At 48.9% G+C, this 19,924-nt stretch overlaps 1 protein-coding gene across 6 annotated transcripts in view; it reads right to left on the bottom strand.

Annotated features, from left to right (window-relative positions):
* Positions 1-376: 376 nt before the first annotated feature.
* The window catches only part of ZNF469 (zinc finger protein 469), a 408,895-nt gene continuing 389,347 nt past the window's right edge, over positions 377-19,924 (bottom strand). For all 6 annotated transcript variants that reach the window (XM_073308156.1, XM_073308160.1, XM_073308161.1 and 3 more), the window contains one exon: positions 377-16,461. In XM_073308156.1, coding sequence (XP_073164257.1) covers positions 3,089-16,249 — 13,161 coding nt within the window. In that variant the 5' untranslated portion in view covers positions 16,250-16,461 and the 3' untranslated portion in view covers positions 377-3,088. The remainder of the gene's footprint in view (positions 16,462-19,924) is intronic.

Raw genomic sequence — 19,924 nt, 5'->3', positions numbered from 1 at the left:
CGTCAGGGCATAAGCTATGGGTCAGGTAGAAATTCTCTTGTGCCCCTTCTGGTATTTCAGACACAGGTGCATTATGGGGGATTTTTCCTGAAGCACCTGCCATTGCTAGAAATAAGCTATCAAACTAGATGAACCATTGATCCGCTCTGGTGTAGCAGTTCCACAGTTCTAGTTACTGGACTCATGGATACCATGGTCATGAATGGGGGGTATATAAACCTACATAGATAAATGGGGCCATGTCACACAGTGATTTAGTGCATGTAAACTGTGGGCTGCAGACTCAGGTACAGTGAAGGTGAAGGAGGTAGAAAAAAGACACAGGAGCATTAAAAACATAGGACAAAATAGACTCTTTTAATTTTACGTCCCACAAAAATGGCAATAATTTAGGGCATCACTTGACAATAATATAGTTGCCAGCTAAAGCAAAACCCCCAGAACTAGAACAAGCCTTTGTCCAATTAAAGGAAATCTTCTTAGGCTGATAGCGGGCTCTGCCTAAAACCAAGCTTTCTCAGGTTACACTAAATCACTGGAGCAGGCTTTTGCGTAAGGCAAGCTTCCCGACTAACCTCCATCTTTGAAATCTACAGCCACCTCTCTCGGAGCTAGGCTTCTTGCCCGGAGTGTGTCACACAGGCCTGTCACGCTACACGGACTCTTTTAAAGTTGGGGCAAATTTTATAGCTCTTTAACCCAATCCCCACTAATCTCCAGCCAATAAGCCATCACTCTCAGAGAGGGTCCTCTCCTCACCAGCCAGAAAGGCCGCTTTGGATCGGCCGCCTTCACTTTCTCACTGCCTGCTTCCCAGCACATCTTATCGAACCTCATCTTGAATCCTGGCAGTGATGGTGCTATTAGGGCCCAGGCAGCATGGCCCAGTGGACAGTGCACTAAGCTGGCTGGCTCCTAGTCCCAGCTCTGGCACTGACCTACAGGGTATGACCCTGGGTAAGTCTCTGTCCCTTTGTTTCCCTGTGTGCAGCATGAGGATAACTGACACTTACCATTTCTGGGAAGAGTGCTTTGTGAGGTCTGGATGAAAAGCACAATAGGTGAGATAAGTGTTATTGAAACACTCCCATCCAGCAACAAGAGGAATGATGGCCTAGTGGTTAGGGGCTTGGAGCCTGAGAGACCCAGGTTCAACTCCATGCTCCACCCTACAATGCCTTGTGTTCTTAGACAAGTCACTCATCTCTCTAGGCCTTAGTTTCACCATCTGTTAAAGGGGGATAATGGCAGTATCTTACCACAAAGGGGTGCTGTGAGGACAGTTACTGTGGTAATGGGGCCATCTAAGTACCTTCGATGGATAGAAGTCACCTAAGCTAGCAAGTTATTCTTTATTATTATTGTAGTGGTTATAAGACCACACCAGAGCCTAGTGTGTGTGTACCCCTACCCGTACATGTGCATGGACGTGCGTGCACACACAGAGTAATAAACAGTCCCTGGCTTCAAACTCCCAGCAAAACTGGGGCGTGGGTGTGCGTATGCAGTGCGGGGAAGAAGACCAAAGAAAGAAAAACATCTGACAAATTCCACAGAGTCTGGGAGTTTCTGTGAAAATATTGGAATATATTTGAAAGGATTAATTAGGTATGATTTTACAGTACCACCCCATATTTTCATCTCATACTTTATTTAACAATATTAAAGAGGCACTTTAATAGGACACATACGACATAATAAAAAGGCATTTCTTGCTCTCTCTTTCCTCTCTGACAAAATATCAAAATAAAAACTTTTGACATAACACATTGCACCCAAGGTAAATTACCTACAATAGTTTTTATACAATACAAAGGACAGTAAAGATACATATTAACAGGAAAAAGCCACTTTTTCCCCTTTTAAAACTAAAAACATTTTTTTTTTGCAGGACAGACGCAAAGTACTCTATTTGTTCATATCACATCAGTGCATTACTTCACCTCCTTGACTTGGGAGTATTTCAATAGTATTTAAGTATCTTCCATGTCCTCATTTGCACCTGAGATTTCTTTCTGGTTCAAAGTTCAGTTGTATACCTGCTCAATAACATGACATAACCTTTTTAACACTACGGAGTACCAGCATACAGGATGTTATAAAACGTTTTATTTTCCTGCTTTGATTTCTTTTACAGGTCACTGCTACTTCCTATCTGTTCCCTTTTATTTTTAAATCAAGGAAGTCTGTATTCACATTACAAAATAAAAATAGCACCAGTAACTGCATAGTAAAAAGCTGATACCTATATAGCTACTAAGTCAATACAGTAAGATAGTTTAGAAGTTATACCATTACGGTCACTTGGACAGTACTATTCTGGTCTGGTAACTTGGGACAGTTTTATCTGTGGAACAAAAAAAGTTTGTCACAAATGTCAGGGTGCAGTTCGCTAGCGTTATTCTCATTTTTCATGCATTTACATAATCTACAGTGGTCAAATAATGGCACCAAAGTTTGAAACACTCTAATAGGCCCACGCAGCAAGCAAGCTAGTTCATTATTTTCTTGGCAATGGAGAAACAAATTCTTAGGAATGGCTGTCAAAAAAGGTGGCATTTGATTCTTAATTTAATTTTTTTTTAATTTATCGTGTCGTAGGCCAGTTCCCAATTGAGTGAATTGTACAGGATTATTTGTGCAAAATCTTTAAAAAAATTGCTTTCTACAGTGTACTGCACCTTCTGAATAAGACGTCCATGGAATGAAGTTCATCTCTTCAAGTACTTTGTACAAAGATAACACAGAAGCAGTCTCAAAAGGGTCTGAGATTTGCAAGTATCCTTATAACCTCAGCACTTCTGCAATAAAGCAATTGCTCTTGACGATTCAGTCTGCCCAAAGCGATTACAATTTCAGTTCATGAAAATCATCAGCAACATCAAAGTTCTAGCATTTGCATGATAAATCAGGTGAATTAAAGTAGATTAGTAGACACAAAGCAAACTATTTCACAGGGGCTGCAGTGCAAGTTCATTTAAACTAGACAGAAAAATCACGCTACACAAACGAATTTAATGCTTTGATAATTTTTCCCTTGCAAACCCCATGAAAGCAGCTGAGGATCACCATAAGTCACTTTCATAAATTACTCTGAAGTATCTCTTCTTAAAGGAATTTTAAAGCTCGTTAATTTCTGTCCAAACAGTTGGCTTAGGAGATTGTTCTGGGATTCGGCTGTCCTGTAATTGTGAGAGTCAGCAGGTTTAGCACCTTGGACAGCTCTGTGCCTGTTTAAAGAGCTGTGTAGGGACGTGGCGGGGCCTTTGGCGAGAAGATGGTGAAAGGTTTTCCCCAGGATGTCCTTCTTACGTTTCAGGTCTCCATTGGAATGACGGTTCGTCACCTTCTTCTGATTGTAGGTGTCCAGTGCCATCTTTTTCAGCTGGTTGCCAACTCCTGACATTCTGGGCCTGGGGATCAGTTTGTTGCAGTGCGTTTCCCTCTTCCCGGGGGAAAGGGCAGAAGCCTCGTTGTTAGTCCATTCGGCTCTTTTGAGCTCTCCAGCCCCGTCATTCCTCCCCGGGCCCGGTGTTCGGGCTTTCTTCTTCTTCCCATGTCCCTCAATGTTCTCCCTGGAGGCCGAGCTGCCTTTGTGACTCGAAGACTTGTGCTCTTTTCGCTTCTTTGGGTGCAGCTTTCCAGGCCCGTTCAGAGCTGGCTTGTCCAAGGATTTACCTGGATCCGAGTGGCTGTGTTTCACAGGGTTGGCCACTCCTTCAGCTTTGAGTTGACTTAAGGGTTTGTTTTGATTGCATCCTATTTCTCTGACACCGGCACTGGCGTTGCTGTCTTTGGCACAGACACCTATCTCAGGCATGGCTTTGTCTTTTAGGGAGCAGGGTTTCTGGATCTCCTCTGTGCTGCCCAGAGTACCCGTTGCAGCGGAGGCAGCTTCGCCGTTCACTTGAGTGCCTGTGGTTTTCTTCGGAGGGGCTGAATCTTTGGCAGCCCTGTTTAGAACAGGTGATGCTGTCTTGTCCTTCAGAGGCAGAGAGGGGTAGGTGGACTCTGAATAATTGGGCTTGGATGCAATTTCCCTAGGGGCTACATCATCTACATTCAGGCTGCTCCACAACGTTTTATGAGTGTCCTTGGCCTGTGGAGCTTCTACTTTTGGTGCAGGAATTTCTGGGATTTTCTTAGCTAGTTTGAGGCAAGGGATCTCGTCGACAGGCTCTTCTCGTGAACTGGGACTGTCCAATAGCCCCACCGCAGGTTCTCTTTGATTGCCCAGGTTTGGCTTTTCTTGGCCATCTGCATGCCCATGTTTCTCAGTGAGATGAGGTGGAGATAGCTTTCCATCCGTTGCCTGGTTATGAGCTAAACTAGCAAGGTCCATACGAAATTCAGAAGAGTCCAGGAAAGGAAGAGGCTTCCCATCAAAGGCTCCTTTGTCTAGTTCTTCGATGGAAAATGTCGTGGTGTAACTGAGCTCTGGATCACCCACGACCGCCTGGGGCAGAGAGGGAGACAGGCAAGGGGGCGGCGGGAGGGTATCGAACTGAGATTTTTCCATTTTAGCCAGGAGGTCTGAGAAGTCACCCACGAGGTCTTCTGTTTTCACAGAGGTTTGGGGCACAGTTGCTCCACGACCACCGCCTGTTGCAGGGCAGGACTCACTGGGAGGTGGTGAAGGCACATCAGCTAGCTGTAGGTCATTACTATGGTCAAGGTGCACAGGTGAGTTGCATGGATCCAAGTTGCCATGGTGTGTGATCTTCCTTTTCTTGCGTGGTGGCGTGTCCTCCCTTGGACAGTTTTCCTCTTTGATTTTCTCATTGCCGCCCTTGGAGGAGATGCCGGGCCTCATGACCCCTCTGAATTTGAAAGTCTTGTTGCTTCCTGCCAGGTGCTTCTCCATATGCCTGTCATACTGTTCTTTCTTAGAGAAGGTGTAGTTGCACATGCTGCATATGAATGACTTTTTGATGACGTGCATGACGTCCGCGCAGAGCTCACACGCATACAGCGTGGTGTGCTTGATCTCTGGTTCCTCTGCTATCCCATGATCTTGACTCAGGTGGCTTCGAAGCTCTTTGGTTTCCGGGTAGAACATCGGGCATTTGTGGCACAAGTAAATCTTCTGTAAGCTGTGCACCACTAAGTGGCGCTGGAGCTTGAAGGGCTTGGGAAATTGTTTTCCACAGTGATGGCAATCTCTGGAAGGATCCTTGCAGTCCGGATGCATGGGGACAGCTTTTTGACTGCTTTCACCTTTTGGCGTATTGTCTGGAGATGGACTGGCAGACCCTTTGGAAGAGCTGGAGGCGGAGGAAGCTGGTTTAATTCTGATACTGCCTTCCAAGGCATCTTTAGTTACCTTTGCCTCTTGGTCTTGGGGTGGCTCTTTTGGGCTCTTGTTCTCTTTGCTGGCAAGGTGTTTGCTGGTAGAATCCACCAGCTTGGATGACTTGTTTGGTTTCCGATACATGATGGTGTGCAGGAAGTGAGTGACTGCAGCGTTGGCCTCGCTGAAGCAGGTGGGCAGACCCATCGCTGATTTCTGAGCCTGACCTTTCCGAGCGAACTGCGTGGCATGCTCTCTGAGATGCTCATTGTACATCCAGACATCGGAAATCTCCTTCAGGCACATTCCACAGGCCCACAGGCCAGCTTTGTTTTTTGCATGCTTCTCTTTTAAATGGTCCCTCAATTGCTCCCTTGAGCTGAATTTGCGCTGGACACACATATAGCAGGTAGGTGGAGGGGAAGGGTTATGGGTGAGTTTGTGAAAGTCCAGCTCCCCTAAGGTGAGAAACCACTGGAAACACACTTTGCATTTGTATTGTTTATCCTTAGTCTTGATGTTCATATCATTGCGATTTTTGCCTGGTTTCCCATCTTCTAGCTTATTTTTGCTGTGTTTGCTATGCTGGCTTGGCTTCTGCTTGAAACTCACCATGCTTTCATCCAAATGGCCAGGATTATCTTTGCAAGGGCTAAAAAAGCACATGTCCTGCATCTTGAACTTCGCATTCAACATCTCAATGTCAATCGTATGAAACTCAGGTGAGCCTTGGTCCTCATTTATCTTACTGTTGAGGGGTTCCTCTTCCAGCTCTGGGGGTTCTGGACTAGTTTCTGCTATTGAATGTTCATTTGCAAGCTCCATAGGGGACTTGAACAGTATTTCATCAGCAGGAACATTTTCTGCCTCCTTTTCAAGACTTTCCCAAATGTTCAAGTTCGGAATGTTTTCCATCTGGTTGTTTTGGCATAGGAAGGTTAACATGTTATCATCCTCCAGGTCAATGACCTCCTTCCTTTGGCTGTTTCTCTCATAATCTGGCTGCAGTGCAATATTTGTGGAAGCGGTGGAGCTGGCATCACACCCCTTTGGCTTACTGCTGTGACACATGTTTAGCATCAAGGCATCGTCAATGGAGATGGTTTCATATTCACAAGGATCGTCCCTGGTGACACAGAAAGAGCTGGTTTCACTGAGGTCTGAAGCCAGCCGGATGGGAAAGAAGTCTATGGTACCCACTGGCCCGACATTTGCATCAGTGACAGGTTTGGGTTTCTTGGTTCGTTTCCCGTACACGCGTGTGCACTTCCTCCGGGTGAACTGGTTGTCCCTTGGAAACAGCTGTGAGAATGTGATGTCATCATCAAATAAACCCTGCAGGTCCGGCTCAGTTGCATCACCAGTGCAGGACTCCTTGCTCTGTAGCAACTCTCCCTTTCCCCAGGGCTTTGACTCTGCAGAACAAGGGCTGTCATCAGAAGCGTTTTCCAACATGCCTTTAGTGGGATCCTTGTTGGCCGTTTCAGATTCACAGGTTTCTAAAGACAGATCTGCTCTGGCAGGACTCAAGGGATGCCTGAAGGCACTACTATGATTCCCAGGATGGCTCTTTCCCAAGGAATTCTCACATTCCTTCACATTTGTGCCACCACCATCATCCTGCTGTTCTTTGCACACCTTGCTCAACCCCTTCTCCACTTGCTTCATGAACCCACTTGCCCATTTCCCTTTGGCCTGTGCCTTTTCTCCTTGACTTGGATCTTCCATCTGCTTTTGACAGCTCACAGGGACCTTTAGTGATTCCTGTCTGCCTGTCTCCTTGGAAGAGACTACCCAATCACCCACTTCATCGGAATGCTTAATTATGCAAGGTGACTGTTTTGCTGTGTGAGACTGCTGGGGTGAGCATGGCCTGTCTTGTTCCTCTGCTGAGATGCAGCTGCTTGGCTCAGCCAGGTCTTCAATCACATTTAACAGACTGGAGTTGATTCTACTGGAAACAACATTGGAAGGACCATCAATAGCATTCTTCTCCAGGTCAGACAATTCATTGACTTCACTTTCATTGGGAAACATCTTTACTTTCCTTCTTCTTGCTTTTCTACTTAGTTTCTTCTCTAAATTTCTACTTAACCCCCCAGGATCTTTGCTTTGGCTTCTTCTACCTTTTCCCTGTTTATCTGGTTGCTTTCTAGGACAGGGCTTTTCTGTCACTGATTCATCCAATCCCCCTGTCTCTGAGCTATGCGATTTTGTCTTTGTTTCTTTACTCAGAATATCTGTGTGATGACGTTCATGGCACACTTCAAGCGATATGACACTGAGGTCACTGAGCACCCGACTAACTACTTCTTGCATTTGTGCATTGGGCTCCTTCTCTTGACCCACACAGGTTTTCTTGGAGACGTGTCCAACGGCGCTGGTTGGCATTTGGGTGTTATTCATTCTCTCTTTGGCAGTGGTCTTTATGCTTTTCCGAGAGACTTTCTTGGACATTTTAGATGTTTTCTCCAGCAGATTCAAACTGAACTTTGAAGTTTTGCTTGGCAGCAACGTGCTGTCGTTTTTCGTCCGATGCTTTACAGCTTTGTGCCTGGTCAGCCCTGGTTTGGATCTAAAAGATGCTGAACAAATATCACAAGTGACTTGGAGGCCATTTTGTTTCTTTTCTTTCAGGTGCCCGTTTCTGGATGCATTTGGGATATTTTTAAACATGCCACTCTCCTCTTCTTGCTCCATGTTATTTACCGTACAACTGCTGCCTCCTCCAGGACTCTCAGCCCCATGGCTTTCCAAGTCATCTCCTTTTGAATTATTTTCTCTATTAGCTGCATTTTTGGAGGGGTCACTAGGTCTTGTCTCCGGCACATCTGTAAACTGGTGGCCCTTTTGATCAACAGGGCCAGAATCTGCTGTCCTTCCAAAGGCAATATTTACAACTGTTGGGATCTGTTGAATGACAAAGCTATTGCATGAGGACTCTGGCTCCTTTTGATGTTTATTTCCGTTATAATGGCACTTTTTATGCTCCTCTTCTTGATTTAACTTTACCTCTCCGTCTCTTTCTCCAACTGGTGAAAGATTAGTGGGCTGCGTTGAGTAATCTTTGGTTTCTGGTGTGGGCTGACAAGCATGGATGCTCTGCAGAGGCATTGACTGAGAATTAATAATCATGTCTGTGGTGGTGCATGTCTTCCTTCCTTTATAAAGAGGGCATAATGGCTCAGCACAAGTGCTTTCTGGCGGCCCATCATCAGTGTCTTTTTGATCCAGAGGTGGCACGCAGGGAAGAATACAGTCGTTCATTTGCAATTTCTGGGGGCTTTCCATCTCCAAAGCAGAAACTGCCAACTCGCCGGGGCATTGTGGAACATGAGGTTTTGCTGGTCCTTCTTTTTCAGACTGCCCAAAATTATTTAGAATGTCTTCGGCAAGACATTGACGAATGTTTCCAATAGCATCCAAAGGTGTGGGAGCAGTGTTGTTGCATTGCGGAAGAGTGGGTGGAAAGACATGTGTGTCTTTCCATTTTCCTTGCTCTAAAGGATTTTGTGTGGGACAGCAAACTAGATTTTTCTCCAAATCAGAGTTGAACCTTTTTACAGTAAATGAACTTGACTGAGTCTCTGTGTTAAGCACAGGGGCAGTGTATCTATCCTCTTCCGAGAGCTGCACACTGAAGTCAGAGAACTCTACATTTTCATTATTACTGTTCTGCAAATATTTGTGGCGAGAAAAGCTAGTCTGTAAAGGCAAACTGGCCAGAGAGTCCTCTTTAGAGCGACAAGCATCAAGGGCCTGCTTTTTCTTTCCACTGCCGTCTTCAGGAAGCTGAGCATTTACTGAATAGATGTTAGTTTCATGCAACAAATTATATTCCTGGTGAAGATCTTCAGAAGGATTCAAAGAGCTAGCAGGACCCAAAGACACACTGCAAGGAAGCTGTGTCTCATGTCCTACGTGGTTGTTGGTTGACCCTATGCGTTTGTTTTTTACGGTGCATGACAACTGCATACGATGACTAGCTCTATCAGACCAAGCATTACATTCAACAGTGTTTACTTTTAGTGTCTCTGTCAGTGCATTGCCTAATGTTTCTTTCTCAAACAAACTATGGCTTAAATAGGATTCTCTGTGGTTTTTAAATGCCAAGGTTGCTTTGTTTTTATCTTGCTCCTGCTCCTCCACAATCTGATCAGCTTTCTTTACCTGCCCTAGCAATGGGGTTACCATTGCACTGCCGCATGGTGAGAGGTTATTATGCTCTTGCGATACACCATCTGCACAGATATTAACGTCACTCGGCTCTGAACATTCATCTGCTAAGTGCTGCAGCTCTGTTACATTATTGTGCAGCTTGTGGTTCGCAAATGTGGATTGCTCTGCAGTGTAGGTGTCTGTTTCGTTGAACGATTCCAGCTGTTCACCTGCCTCTGGAAAAACTCCAGGTGCTTCTGATGTGGTAGCCATGCTCTCTGCCTCTCCTCCCATGGGCTCGTTCCCCTCTATAGACGCATGATGACATGCTGAATTCTCACCTTCCAAGCTGCCCAGGCCTTCCTCTTCCTGCTCAGACTGGAGATTGGCATTTGAAGGTTGGTGGTTGGCAGAGAGCAGTACTGGGAAGCATGGCACCATCAGCTCTTCTTCATTATTCTTGACTGTCCGGGCAACAAACATTTGGAGCTGCTGTAATGGGTTTGCGGTAGTTTCTTGGGAGGCTAGCACCTTTTCTGTACCACAACCAGTCTCTTTGGACACACTCAGTATATCGAATAATAAAGCTTTCCGGTTGCTAGCCTTGTGAAAGGGCCCTGGGGTTTGGTAGACTGCAGGATCCTTACTTTCTTCAGTCTCTTCCAATAAAACAGGTTCATTGTCATCACCTTCGAAGTGCACTGAGCATTTTAGCACTTTCGGTGACTCGGCTTTGTCTAAAGGTCTTTCTTCTGAGTCCATGTCATTTTTGGCATGAGAAGACAAAGCGAGATCCAAGGTGGGGACCCGATCTTCCCGAAACCCAAATTCACATTTCAGATTTGGAACGTGGCTGCTGAAAGATTCCAGCTCTGGAGGATCATCAAAGGTTTTATCCATTTTCCCTGGCTCGGAAAACCCCTCAGCTCCGTGTTTACTTGGCAGGGACGGAAAAATATCATGTTTATTTAGTTCAGCTGCCTCTAGAGTTTTAGGGAACAAGGAATCAGTAACAATGGCAGGGCTTTTTATCATATGGTTTGTGTAGATTGGAGCCTCTAATTTGTCTGGCATGCATGAATCAGGGATAACCTGGGTAGGTTCATTCTCCATCTCTCTGGAGTCACTTTCCTTGGAAGTTTCAGCATCCTTCAGAGCTTCTGGGAACTGATCGCAGGCCTCTTTGGAACAGAAATGATCTATAGAGATTGAATCTTCAGCAGCTGGTGTACACATGTTTGATTCTAAAGAATTAAACTCCGCTGGGCAGGGCCAAGAATCCTGGTGGTTCTTATAGTTGCCATCGATGTTGGGAACTGTAGGCTTCTCATTCACTAAACTTTGGCCCACGCAGACTTTTGTGGGAAGAAGGTTTGTATTCCCAAGAGCATCTGTCAAGAACAAACTCTTTTCATTCCCTGTCTCTTGATCCATGTGTATAGGCGAAAACTGGTCAGTTGCTTTTCTCAGCTGTGTGCTGATGTGTTGCTCAGATTTCTGATGGACGTTGGATGCCTCACTGTTTAATTTGCTGGTTTGCAGCTGACTTTCCAGTTCTGTAACTAATCGCTTGATCTCCAGTTCATCATCTGATATATTGTTAATAAAAGCTACATTATAATCTCCAATCCTGTCTGACAAAGGTAAAGACATTTGATTGGGTGTTATGGCTGCCTCATCTGGGAATTTCTTAGCTAATGGCTTTTCCACCGTAAGGGTATGAAACTGACCAATGTCTTCTGACAAAATTGGAGACACTTCCTCCATTAGATCCCAGTCCTTCTCTTGAAGAAACGGAGGATACTGCTGCTCAAACGGCATGGCTTTGCTGGGTGGATTGCATCCAAATGGGACAAAAGTGTCCTTACTTGTGGCGACGCTGTCGTATAATGGATTATCAAACTCAGCTCCTGGAAGTTCCCCGAACATTGAAGAGGAGTCAAAGCTAAGAGGGGAAGACACTTTGGTCTGATGATTTTCTGATGCAAAGGGGGTGAAATCAGAGTGCTTCTGCTCAAATGAACTGGTGCTAATGTCACCCTGGCATAAGTACATATCGTCAATGTGCGAGGCCCCCACGGCTGGGGGCTTTGAGAAAAGGTGAGGATCGTAGCGACTGGACAGGTCTTTGTGGTCGTAAAGTGTGTCGTCAGTGCTCACATAGGTATCGGGTCCTTTGATGGCTAGCATCATTCCAACAGGATCCCCATTGTAACAGCCGACTGGAGCAGCATAATCTTTCTGGTCATCGCAAAGTCCATGTTCCTTTAAGTACTTGAGTCCAGCAGGCGAATAGGTAGCACTCACATGTCCAGGGCTGGCATCAATGTGAGAGGGAGGAATTAACTCTTCTGTATGGTAAGCGAGGGTGTCCTCATTATAAGCAGCAAACGGATGCCTTTGACTGGTCATTGTCAAATCAGTGGAATCTCGAGCGTCTGGCATAGGTCTCGCTATCTCAGCTGCATGGCTAATGGCTCCTTTCTGCTCTTCTGCGTCCTCCTTACAGTAAAGTCTGACGGGACTCTTGTTGAAGGTGTCTTTGCTGTGATGTTCTTTTTCTTTGCTTTCTGGTGAGCTTTCCTTGTTCCTATAACCTGCTGGAGAAATGTGTGACCTATCGCTGTGATGTGTCGTGGAGCCAGTCAGCAAAAATTTGGCTGACCCAAACCTCCTTGTCCCTCTGGAAAAGCTCGCTTTGGTTTTATTGCTCGTCTTTAGAGACTCTTTGTCAAGAAGGCTCAGCGGGTTCCTTGGAAGTCGTGTGATGTGCTCAGAATTCTCTGGGTATCCTCTGTTCTGGACACTTTCCTTCTCATTGTCGGAGTCGGCCCTTTCAGTGCTTGGGGGGCTAGCGCTGGTTTCACTGGACAGGCTAGTGCTGTGATTGCTGCCGGTGGACGATCGGCTGCTTCGCCTTCGGATTCTGGCTGCAACGCCATCTTTCTTTATTGCTTCATTGCTTGGGGCCCGCCTGTGCTCCTGACCTCCTCTCTTCTGGCTGTAGGGCCAGGCTGGCTCTCTCTCTTTGGCCCTCTCACCTCTCCCTGAGCACCTCCTGCTGAAGCTGTGCTTGGCCCTCCCATTCAACGCTGACCCCGGCTTCTTTCTGCCGTGCAGCGTGGCATTCGCCACCCCTTCAGCATCGGAATCCGAAATGTACTCGTACTCGCCGAATTTACTGTCCTGGGCTGCTGGCAGCCGCCTCTCGGCGGCTCTGGAGCCTGGCGCGTTCTTCTCGCTCTTCGCATGCAGCTTGTGCAGCTTGTTTTTCTGCTGCACGATTTTATGAATGAGCTCCTTACTCCACGTGCCGCTCCTTGGCTTCCGCTTTTTCACATCCTTCATCGAGTACCGCAGCAGCTTGGGGTTCTTACTGGCAGGGCCTTGGGTGGTACCACTGGGCCTGATTTCGCTCTTCAGATAAGCATCTTCACTAAGGCTTCTGGGCTGGTTTTTATCAGAGTCAGGTTTGGTTATAGTCCCTGGAGTAAGAGAGCCGCCATCACCCTTCCTCCCCGCCTTCAGCTTGGTATTCTTGTCAGGCTGTGCTTTATCAGTCATCACCTGATTTGCAGCTTTGCTCTGTGCCAGCTCCATGATGCTGGATTTCTCCAGCCTCTTGTTCTCCCGGTCTGTGAACTTGCCTGCCAGTCTCCTCTTAGGAACATGCTGTGTCCCCGACACTCTGCTCTGAGCCTGCTCTCCGCTGGGATGATCCTCTTCGTAGTAACAGACGGCTTTTGACTGACTCGTTGGCTTCTCGTCCTTCTCCGCGTGCTTCAGTTTGTTCGCCGAGGCTGGGCCATCCTTCACCTTGTGCGGCACCCCGTTGCCTGTGCCCTTCACCGACGTGAGTTCCTCATCAGCAAACACATCTATGAAGCTACTGTCAATCTCGGGGTTATCGGACTGATACTCCAGCCCATTCAGTGCTTCCGTGATCAGACTGTCCAGCTTGGCATCATCGATTCCTAAGTCGGAAGCAGTAAGTGGCAAGGAATTTGTGGTTAGCCCATTAAATATATGGCCTTTCAGTGGGTCCTCCTTTGCCTCCCCTCTGCCTTCCCCATCTAACAGGAAACTGACAGGCTTGTTTATCGCAAGCAGGTGCGAATGGGTGTCGGGAGAAAGCGACGGCCCTGGCCTGGCTTGGGAGTGTTTCGTGGACTCTGGGGGGAGCTGCTTCCTGGCCTCAGCCCCCCTGGGAGCATCTCTCATCTCTCCCTGGAAAGCTGCGTGCGAGCCACAGAACTGGCGGTGCTCCAGGAAGGAGGAAAGGTTGCTGTAGTTCTGGTCACACTGTTTGCAGGTCAGCAGCACGTCCAGCTGGTCCAGGCTTGCGCTGCTCAGCGAGTTCGCCAGCAGGTGATGGGAGGAGTAAGGTGGGGGAGGCAGCTCCCCCTCGAAGGCATCCAGGCAGCCCTTGCCCATGTCGACATCTGGCTTGTGGAACTGGGTCTCCGGGAGGCATTTGAGAAGGTGCTCGTCCTTTGGGGCGTCCAGGGGGAAGTGGAAGGGCTTGATGGAGTCTGGCGGGTGGTAGTGGAGTGAGCTGGAGTTCAGGATGTCCGAGGGGTGGCAGGGATGGGGAAAGAGGGGTGCTGGGGTAAGTGTGGCAGGCAGCTGGCTGTCTTCGAAGCTGTGGGTGACTGGGCTGCTGGACATAGGCGAGAGAGAAGAACACGTGCTGTTGCAGGTGGGGTTGGGGACAGGCGACGGGAGCGGAGACTCGCCCGGTGAAGCCGTCACCAAGGCCGACGGCGGCAGAGCCAACGGTGGATTGGGAGGGCTCCTGGAGCTGGCTGGCGGCACTGTTTGGTTTATGCCGAAGAAGAGGGGTTTGCTCCTGGAGTCGCATGCGGGAGACCCGGTGTCCTTCCCACCTTCAAAGGAGAAAGCGTTCGCTGAGCCACAGCTCTGCCGGGTGGGGTCCCTCCTTTGCACCATGAGACCCTCCCCTGCCAGGAGCTTTTGGCTGTGATACCTGGGGGTGCCTTTCTGCAGACTGCTGCCCCCTTTCCATTGTGAGGTGCCCAGGGGGAATGGGAACTTCTGGCTGGTGAGCTGCCTGGATAGCTCTATCCTGTTCTGGCTGGGCACTGCGGAGGTGAGGTGGATTTGCTGCCAAGGCATCCTGGAGTTTTTCTGCACGTGCTGCCTCTGCTCAGGGCTGGACTGGCACTCGAATGAGAACTGACTTCCAAGAGGGTTTGAATAAGGTGCTGAAGTCTGGTCCGCGGGAGAGAACGCCTTATGGGCTCCATCCCAGGCTTGCAAGAGCCGGGGGTGGGCTTGAGGTGTACTGGGCATGGTTTTCTCAAAAGGCACCGATCCTGGGCTTACGCCGCTCGCCGGGGAACCGCAATAAACTTTGTTCTGAAAGTGCACTTGGGGTAGAGAGTTCTGTGGCATATTCCTTCGAAGAGAGCTACCTTGGGTCAGTATCCTTTGACTAGGTCCATTGTCTTTCAGTGAAGGCTGCCCCTTACTCACTGGCTTTGGCATACTAGTCGCATGTAAACTAGGTGGGAAAACGGATTGGTTTTCTTGGAAAGTGCTTGGAGTTTGGTCGATAGCACCAGAAGAAGAGAGAGCACCATTGAGCTCACCGGAATGCTCATTCCTTCCTTTGTAGCAAGGCAGAGGGGACTGCTGCTGGACCCCTGGGGCCGGCGAACGTAGGAACGGAGCTGGCTGAGAAGACAGGCCATATGTCCTTCCCTCTGGGGCTACGGTTTCGTAGGAGCCGTTGCTCAGAGCCTCCTCTTGCCAGTCCCTGGAGGAAGAATGAAAGCCGAAAGCACCATGAATCACCTGGTTAGTTGCCAGTGAAACATCCATATAATCTTGGCTGGTAGTGTCATTACGGAAAGGATCCTTTGCTACGTCATGCAGCGGCTGGAAGGGGTATTGGAATGGCAAGGAGCCCAGACAGTGCGTGCTGGCTTTGCCACTTTCAGGGAAGGGGCATGGTTTCTGAGCAGAGATACCATAGCTAGCACCCAGGAAGCTTTTGTCCGGTGAAGGCCAAGACTTATTCCCATTTGCCTGGAACTCTAAATAGTGTAACTGCCCGTTAGTGCCAGGGCTTTTGTGGGGGAGGCCAGCCGATGGCTGTCCTTTCCCGCTGTGGTTCTGGCGTGTGGCGGCTGGCGTGTGTGAGGTATAGTTGCCGGAGGTAAGGCTGGAGGAGACCTCCGGGAAGCACTGGTTGAAGCTCAGGTCCTCTTGCTCGAGCTCTGCCTCCCTCTCGGGGATGCTGGGCACGTGGAATCGGTAGCTTCCTGAGCTGGGTCCTCGGCTGACTTCTGGCTTCTTGGGCGGGGTGACCTTCTGCTGGGGGTAGGCGATGCCAATGGTGGGGTTGGACCGAGAGTTGCTAATGGTGAGCCTGTAGAGCTGGTGGTGACTGCGCTCCCCTTTCCCAGCGCGCCTGCTCTTATCCCGCACTCGGCTCTTCCCCGTGGGAGACTGTGGGCTCCCCTTGACGCTGCCCCACGGGCCATCGCTGGAAAACTTGGGCTTGTTGTGAAGGGACTTGAAGTCGATCTTGCCTGCTTGCTGCGGCCTGATCACAGCTTCCCGTTGGCTGTGGGGCTCTTTGTCCTTGACGCTGGGGAAGTGGGACCCGCTCTCGGTCCCGTTGTGCAAACACAGCTCCGAGGTGTCCAGGGAGCTGCCGTTAAACTCCCCCCCCCCTTTCCCACTGAAATGTTCTAAGGCAAAGTCTTTGTCTTGATCTTTGGAGCTGGACTCAGTATCACTGACGGCATAAACAAACTGGGTCTCTCCTGTCATGATACCGAGGGGCAGGGCTAGAAGGCTATTGTTTCCCTTACATCTGTGGGATTAGATCCTTCCTTCACGAGCATGGTCTCTCGTTGTTAGGCGGCTAGGATGAGGCTTGGTTAAATAGGCAGTGGTACCCTGCTCCCACATCTATCCTGGTTACTGGGCAGGTCTTGCTGGTAAAGAGCACCTGGGATTCGCCTCATGCTTCCGGATAGGACCTACAATAGAGAAAAACCCCAATGAGTCTTACGGGGACAAAGGACATGGCCACGTCTAACAGCATGGAGCAAGAGGAAGCCACAGCTCAGCTGGGGGTCTGGATTCTCCCGTCCCACGCCCCACGGAGTCAGCTACACCTTGGCACAGAGTGAGCGTTGAACGCTACTATCCTGATTTGTCAGTGTTTGAACCTCGCCCCCTGCACAGATGTGAATAATGGCACAAGGATGGATCAGGCCCCTCGGGGAGTGTATTTCACATGTATCTTTCCAGGGCAGTTTTTGGGCAGCCTGACTTCTAGCTAACCGGAGAGGGAAGACATTTCTACGACAGAAGAAAGCAGTTTGGCTCCTTTCCCTGTCGCCACCTGGGAGCAGAGTGATCAGAACATGGGCATGGAGAAGAACCTCACAAACGATTTCAGAGAAATTCCTCTGACAGGCTTCTCTCTCCAATTGCAAAAGCCCCTCAAACATGCAGCTTTGCAGAGCACGTTAGAAGCATTTTTGGCAAAGCATGCTAAGGGAGGCATTTTTTTCTTCCCTTGGAAGCTATTTCTGTGCGCTTATTAGCAATGTAAGCAGAAAAAGATGAGAGAAGAACTCCACCTATGGATGACTGGCCATGATGGGCAGGGGCAGGCTCTGTCCTTTGGCATTCCTTTGAGTGATGTCCTGGAAAAAGAACAACCCACCTTTCTCTATGCCCATCCCACCCCCTTCTCTCCACTGCTACCCCAGCCTTTCAGACAGGAGCTTTGGGTTCCCCTAAGAGCGGTGATCATATCACGGGGGGAGCCACCTCTGCTCCCCATGGGCGGTGCGTGATTCCTCCATTTGGGGAGGCTGGGTGTGCCTGGACTGTGGCCCTGCCCCGAGGCCTGCCCCCACTTGGCCCTTCCCCCCCCGCCTGCCCGCCCGTCCACCAGTCGCTCACTGCTCGCGCGTACCTCTTCACCCCCTCCCCGAGGCCCCCATGCGGGCGGAGCAGTGATGGGAAGAGGCGGAGTGAGGGCAGGGCCTCGGCGTGGAGCACAGATGAGACCGCAGGCCGGCTGTTTGGGGAGGCTTAGCCTCCCCTGGCCTCTTATACCTGCTGCCCACGCTGCTCCCCCCGTTTCAGCTCTTTAGTTCAGCGCTCCCCAGACTAGGTAGATCAGTGCATTGACACTTACTATAACGGAGCTGGGAGGGACCATTTCAAAAAAATTAACACAAGAACCCCACTGAATGACCATGGTTTCTGGCTTCTGCTAAGGTGAGAACCATTTAATGATAACAGGATGCACTACATTACAGGGCCATTTCTTCCAAAGCATCCTAAAAACACTTTACCAACTGTATGTTGTGCTTTATACCAAAATTGTTTCACCCACTGTGGACTAGATCAGTGTTTCTCAACGACTGGTCCGTGGACCGGTGCCGATCCCCGAGATCTCCCTGACACAGTTCAGGAAGGCAGCAAGCTGGTCCCTGGCATCGAAATGGTCAAGAAATGCTAGACTAGAGGATCGTGAGGGTCCCTTCTGGGCTTAAAGTCTATCAGTCTATGAAATGCAGCCACTTGTGGGGTAGAACACAATAGTTCAACAGCACACAGCACCACTTAACAGCAAAGGACATGAAGGAAAGAATGCTGGAACCCATTGAAGCTGCAGGCAGAAATGAGGCAGTTGAAATTTGGCCACCCTTTATCACCCCTGCTCTTGCAAAAAGCCCCCTGGGATTTTTAATGACCCCAAGTAACATCTCGTAGGAAAAACGATCCCTCCCACAGCACAGTGTCCCCTAGCATCACGCTGAGGCACTGAGTTCAGTACTGACTCCGAGCGAAACACACTCGAAGCAGCACCCCCAGCTTTACCGCGGTGCTCTCCCATGCAAGCACTGGCCAGCTCTGTCCTTGCTTAGCTTAGGAGAGCTAGTGAGGCTGGTACGCAATGTTACAAGGGAGAAAAAATCTCTTATCGCCGCTCAAGTCAAAATAAACATCTAGAATGAAGCGTTCTGTGTCACAATGACCAACATGCCCAGGGCTCTGCTTCACCTGCTGGAGAAATCTCTAGGAAAGCAAGGGAGGTTAGCAAGGCTCTGGGGGTGTCGATTACCATCTCAGGCAAACTATGGTCTTCCGGAGTCCAAACACTGCTTTCGGTGACTCACTGGTCGGCAGATTTCTGGAGTGCTTTACCTCAGGGCTTGACTCACTCTTCTGATATCACACTGACGCTGCAGTAGTGCCTAGCGACCACAGCCAGACAAATGCCCCCCATGACCTGCAGGCACTGGCTCAGTCCGAAGGCGCAATTTAAGGCCTGTCTGCACTGGAACTTGAGGTGTAATTTCCAGCTCCCGGAGACATACCTGTACTAGCTCTGGTTGAATTAGCGTGCTAAAAATAGCAGGATAGCCATGATGGCACAAGTGGTGGGCGGGGCTAGCCGCCCCATGTACGCCTGTAGACCCAGGCTTTGAGATTCACTGCCATGGGTCTCTGCTCGCTATTAAACAGTCCTCCCAACAGTTGGGAATCCCCGCACATTCAGTGCAGAAGGAATTCAGTTGTTGCAGTGGCTCCCCCACCCACGAGCGCTTCAATTAGGAAAGGAGGTTCCCAATCAGCAAGACTGAACCTCTGAAACTGACTGAATAATACAAGCCACATGGCCTGAGTTAGCCCCATGTCAATCCAGAGCAACTCCCCTGCTTCACACCTTGTGTCCTGGGTTACACCTCTCTGGAGTGGGTGTGCCACGCTGCCACCCTGGTGAGCGGAGGATTGTGATTGGTGGCATGTTCCATGCTCTGTGTTTGGCTGCACAAAGTCCACGGTGGGAGGGAAGCAAGCCTGCAATTCTGCATTTGCACTGCTGCGAATGACAGAATCACTTGCTCCATGGATAAAAAGGGTGCATTTTCCAATCAATTTAGGTCAGTGCAATTAGCGTAACATGGTTAAAAAAAAACCCACTTGGGCAGTGTCCACACACACCTTTACAAAGGTGTTTACTGCCTCAAGTGAACTGAAATTCACTTGAGATAAAGAGCTATAGAGAAGACAAGCCCAAGTTAAGTGAACTCAATTGTAAAACATACCTATTTACCCCAGAGGTAGGATCCTAGGAATCTTGGCCCAAATCTTCAAAAGGGGATGCATGTGGGTTTGAAAATTTGGGAGATACATGGACAGACAAATACAGGAGATGTATTTATGAGAACTAGGTAACTAAATAAAGTTATGTCCCTCAGGCCTAGGAAACCACAACGCGACGTTACTGTCTGTCACAGCACAGCCAGCATGAGTACCACCAAAAGATGTGGTCAGAGATTTTGGATAAGGTGGCAGATAAAAAACCAATCCCACAACCAGGAAACATGTGTCTGGGGCCACCGCAGATGGCACAGAGGGCTTCTCCCCATGCTCAGGGGACAAAGGCCATGAAGTTATGATACATGCTGAGCA

Source organism: Lepidochelys kempii, chromosome 12, assembly GCF_965140265.1.
Source record: "Lepidochelys kempii isolate rLepKem1 chromosome 12, rLepKem1.hap2, whole genome shotgun sequence".
NCBI classification, from domain to species: Eukaryota; Metazoa; Chordata; order Testudines; family Cheloniidae; genus Lepidochelys; species Lepidochelys kempii.
This window is presented reverse-complemented; position numbering and strand designations above follow the sequence as displayed.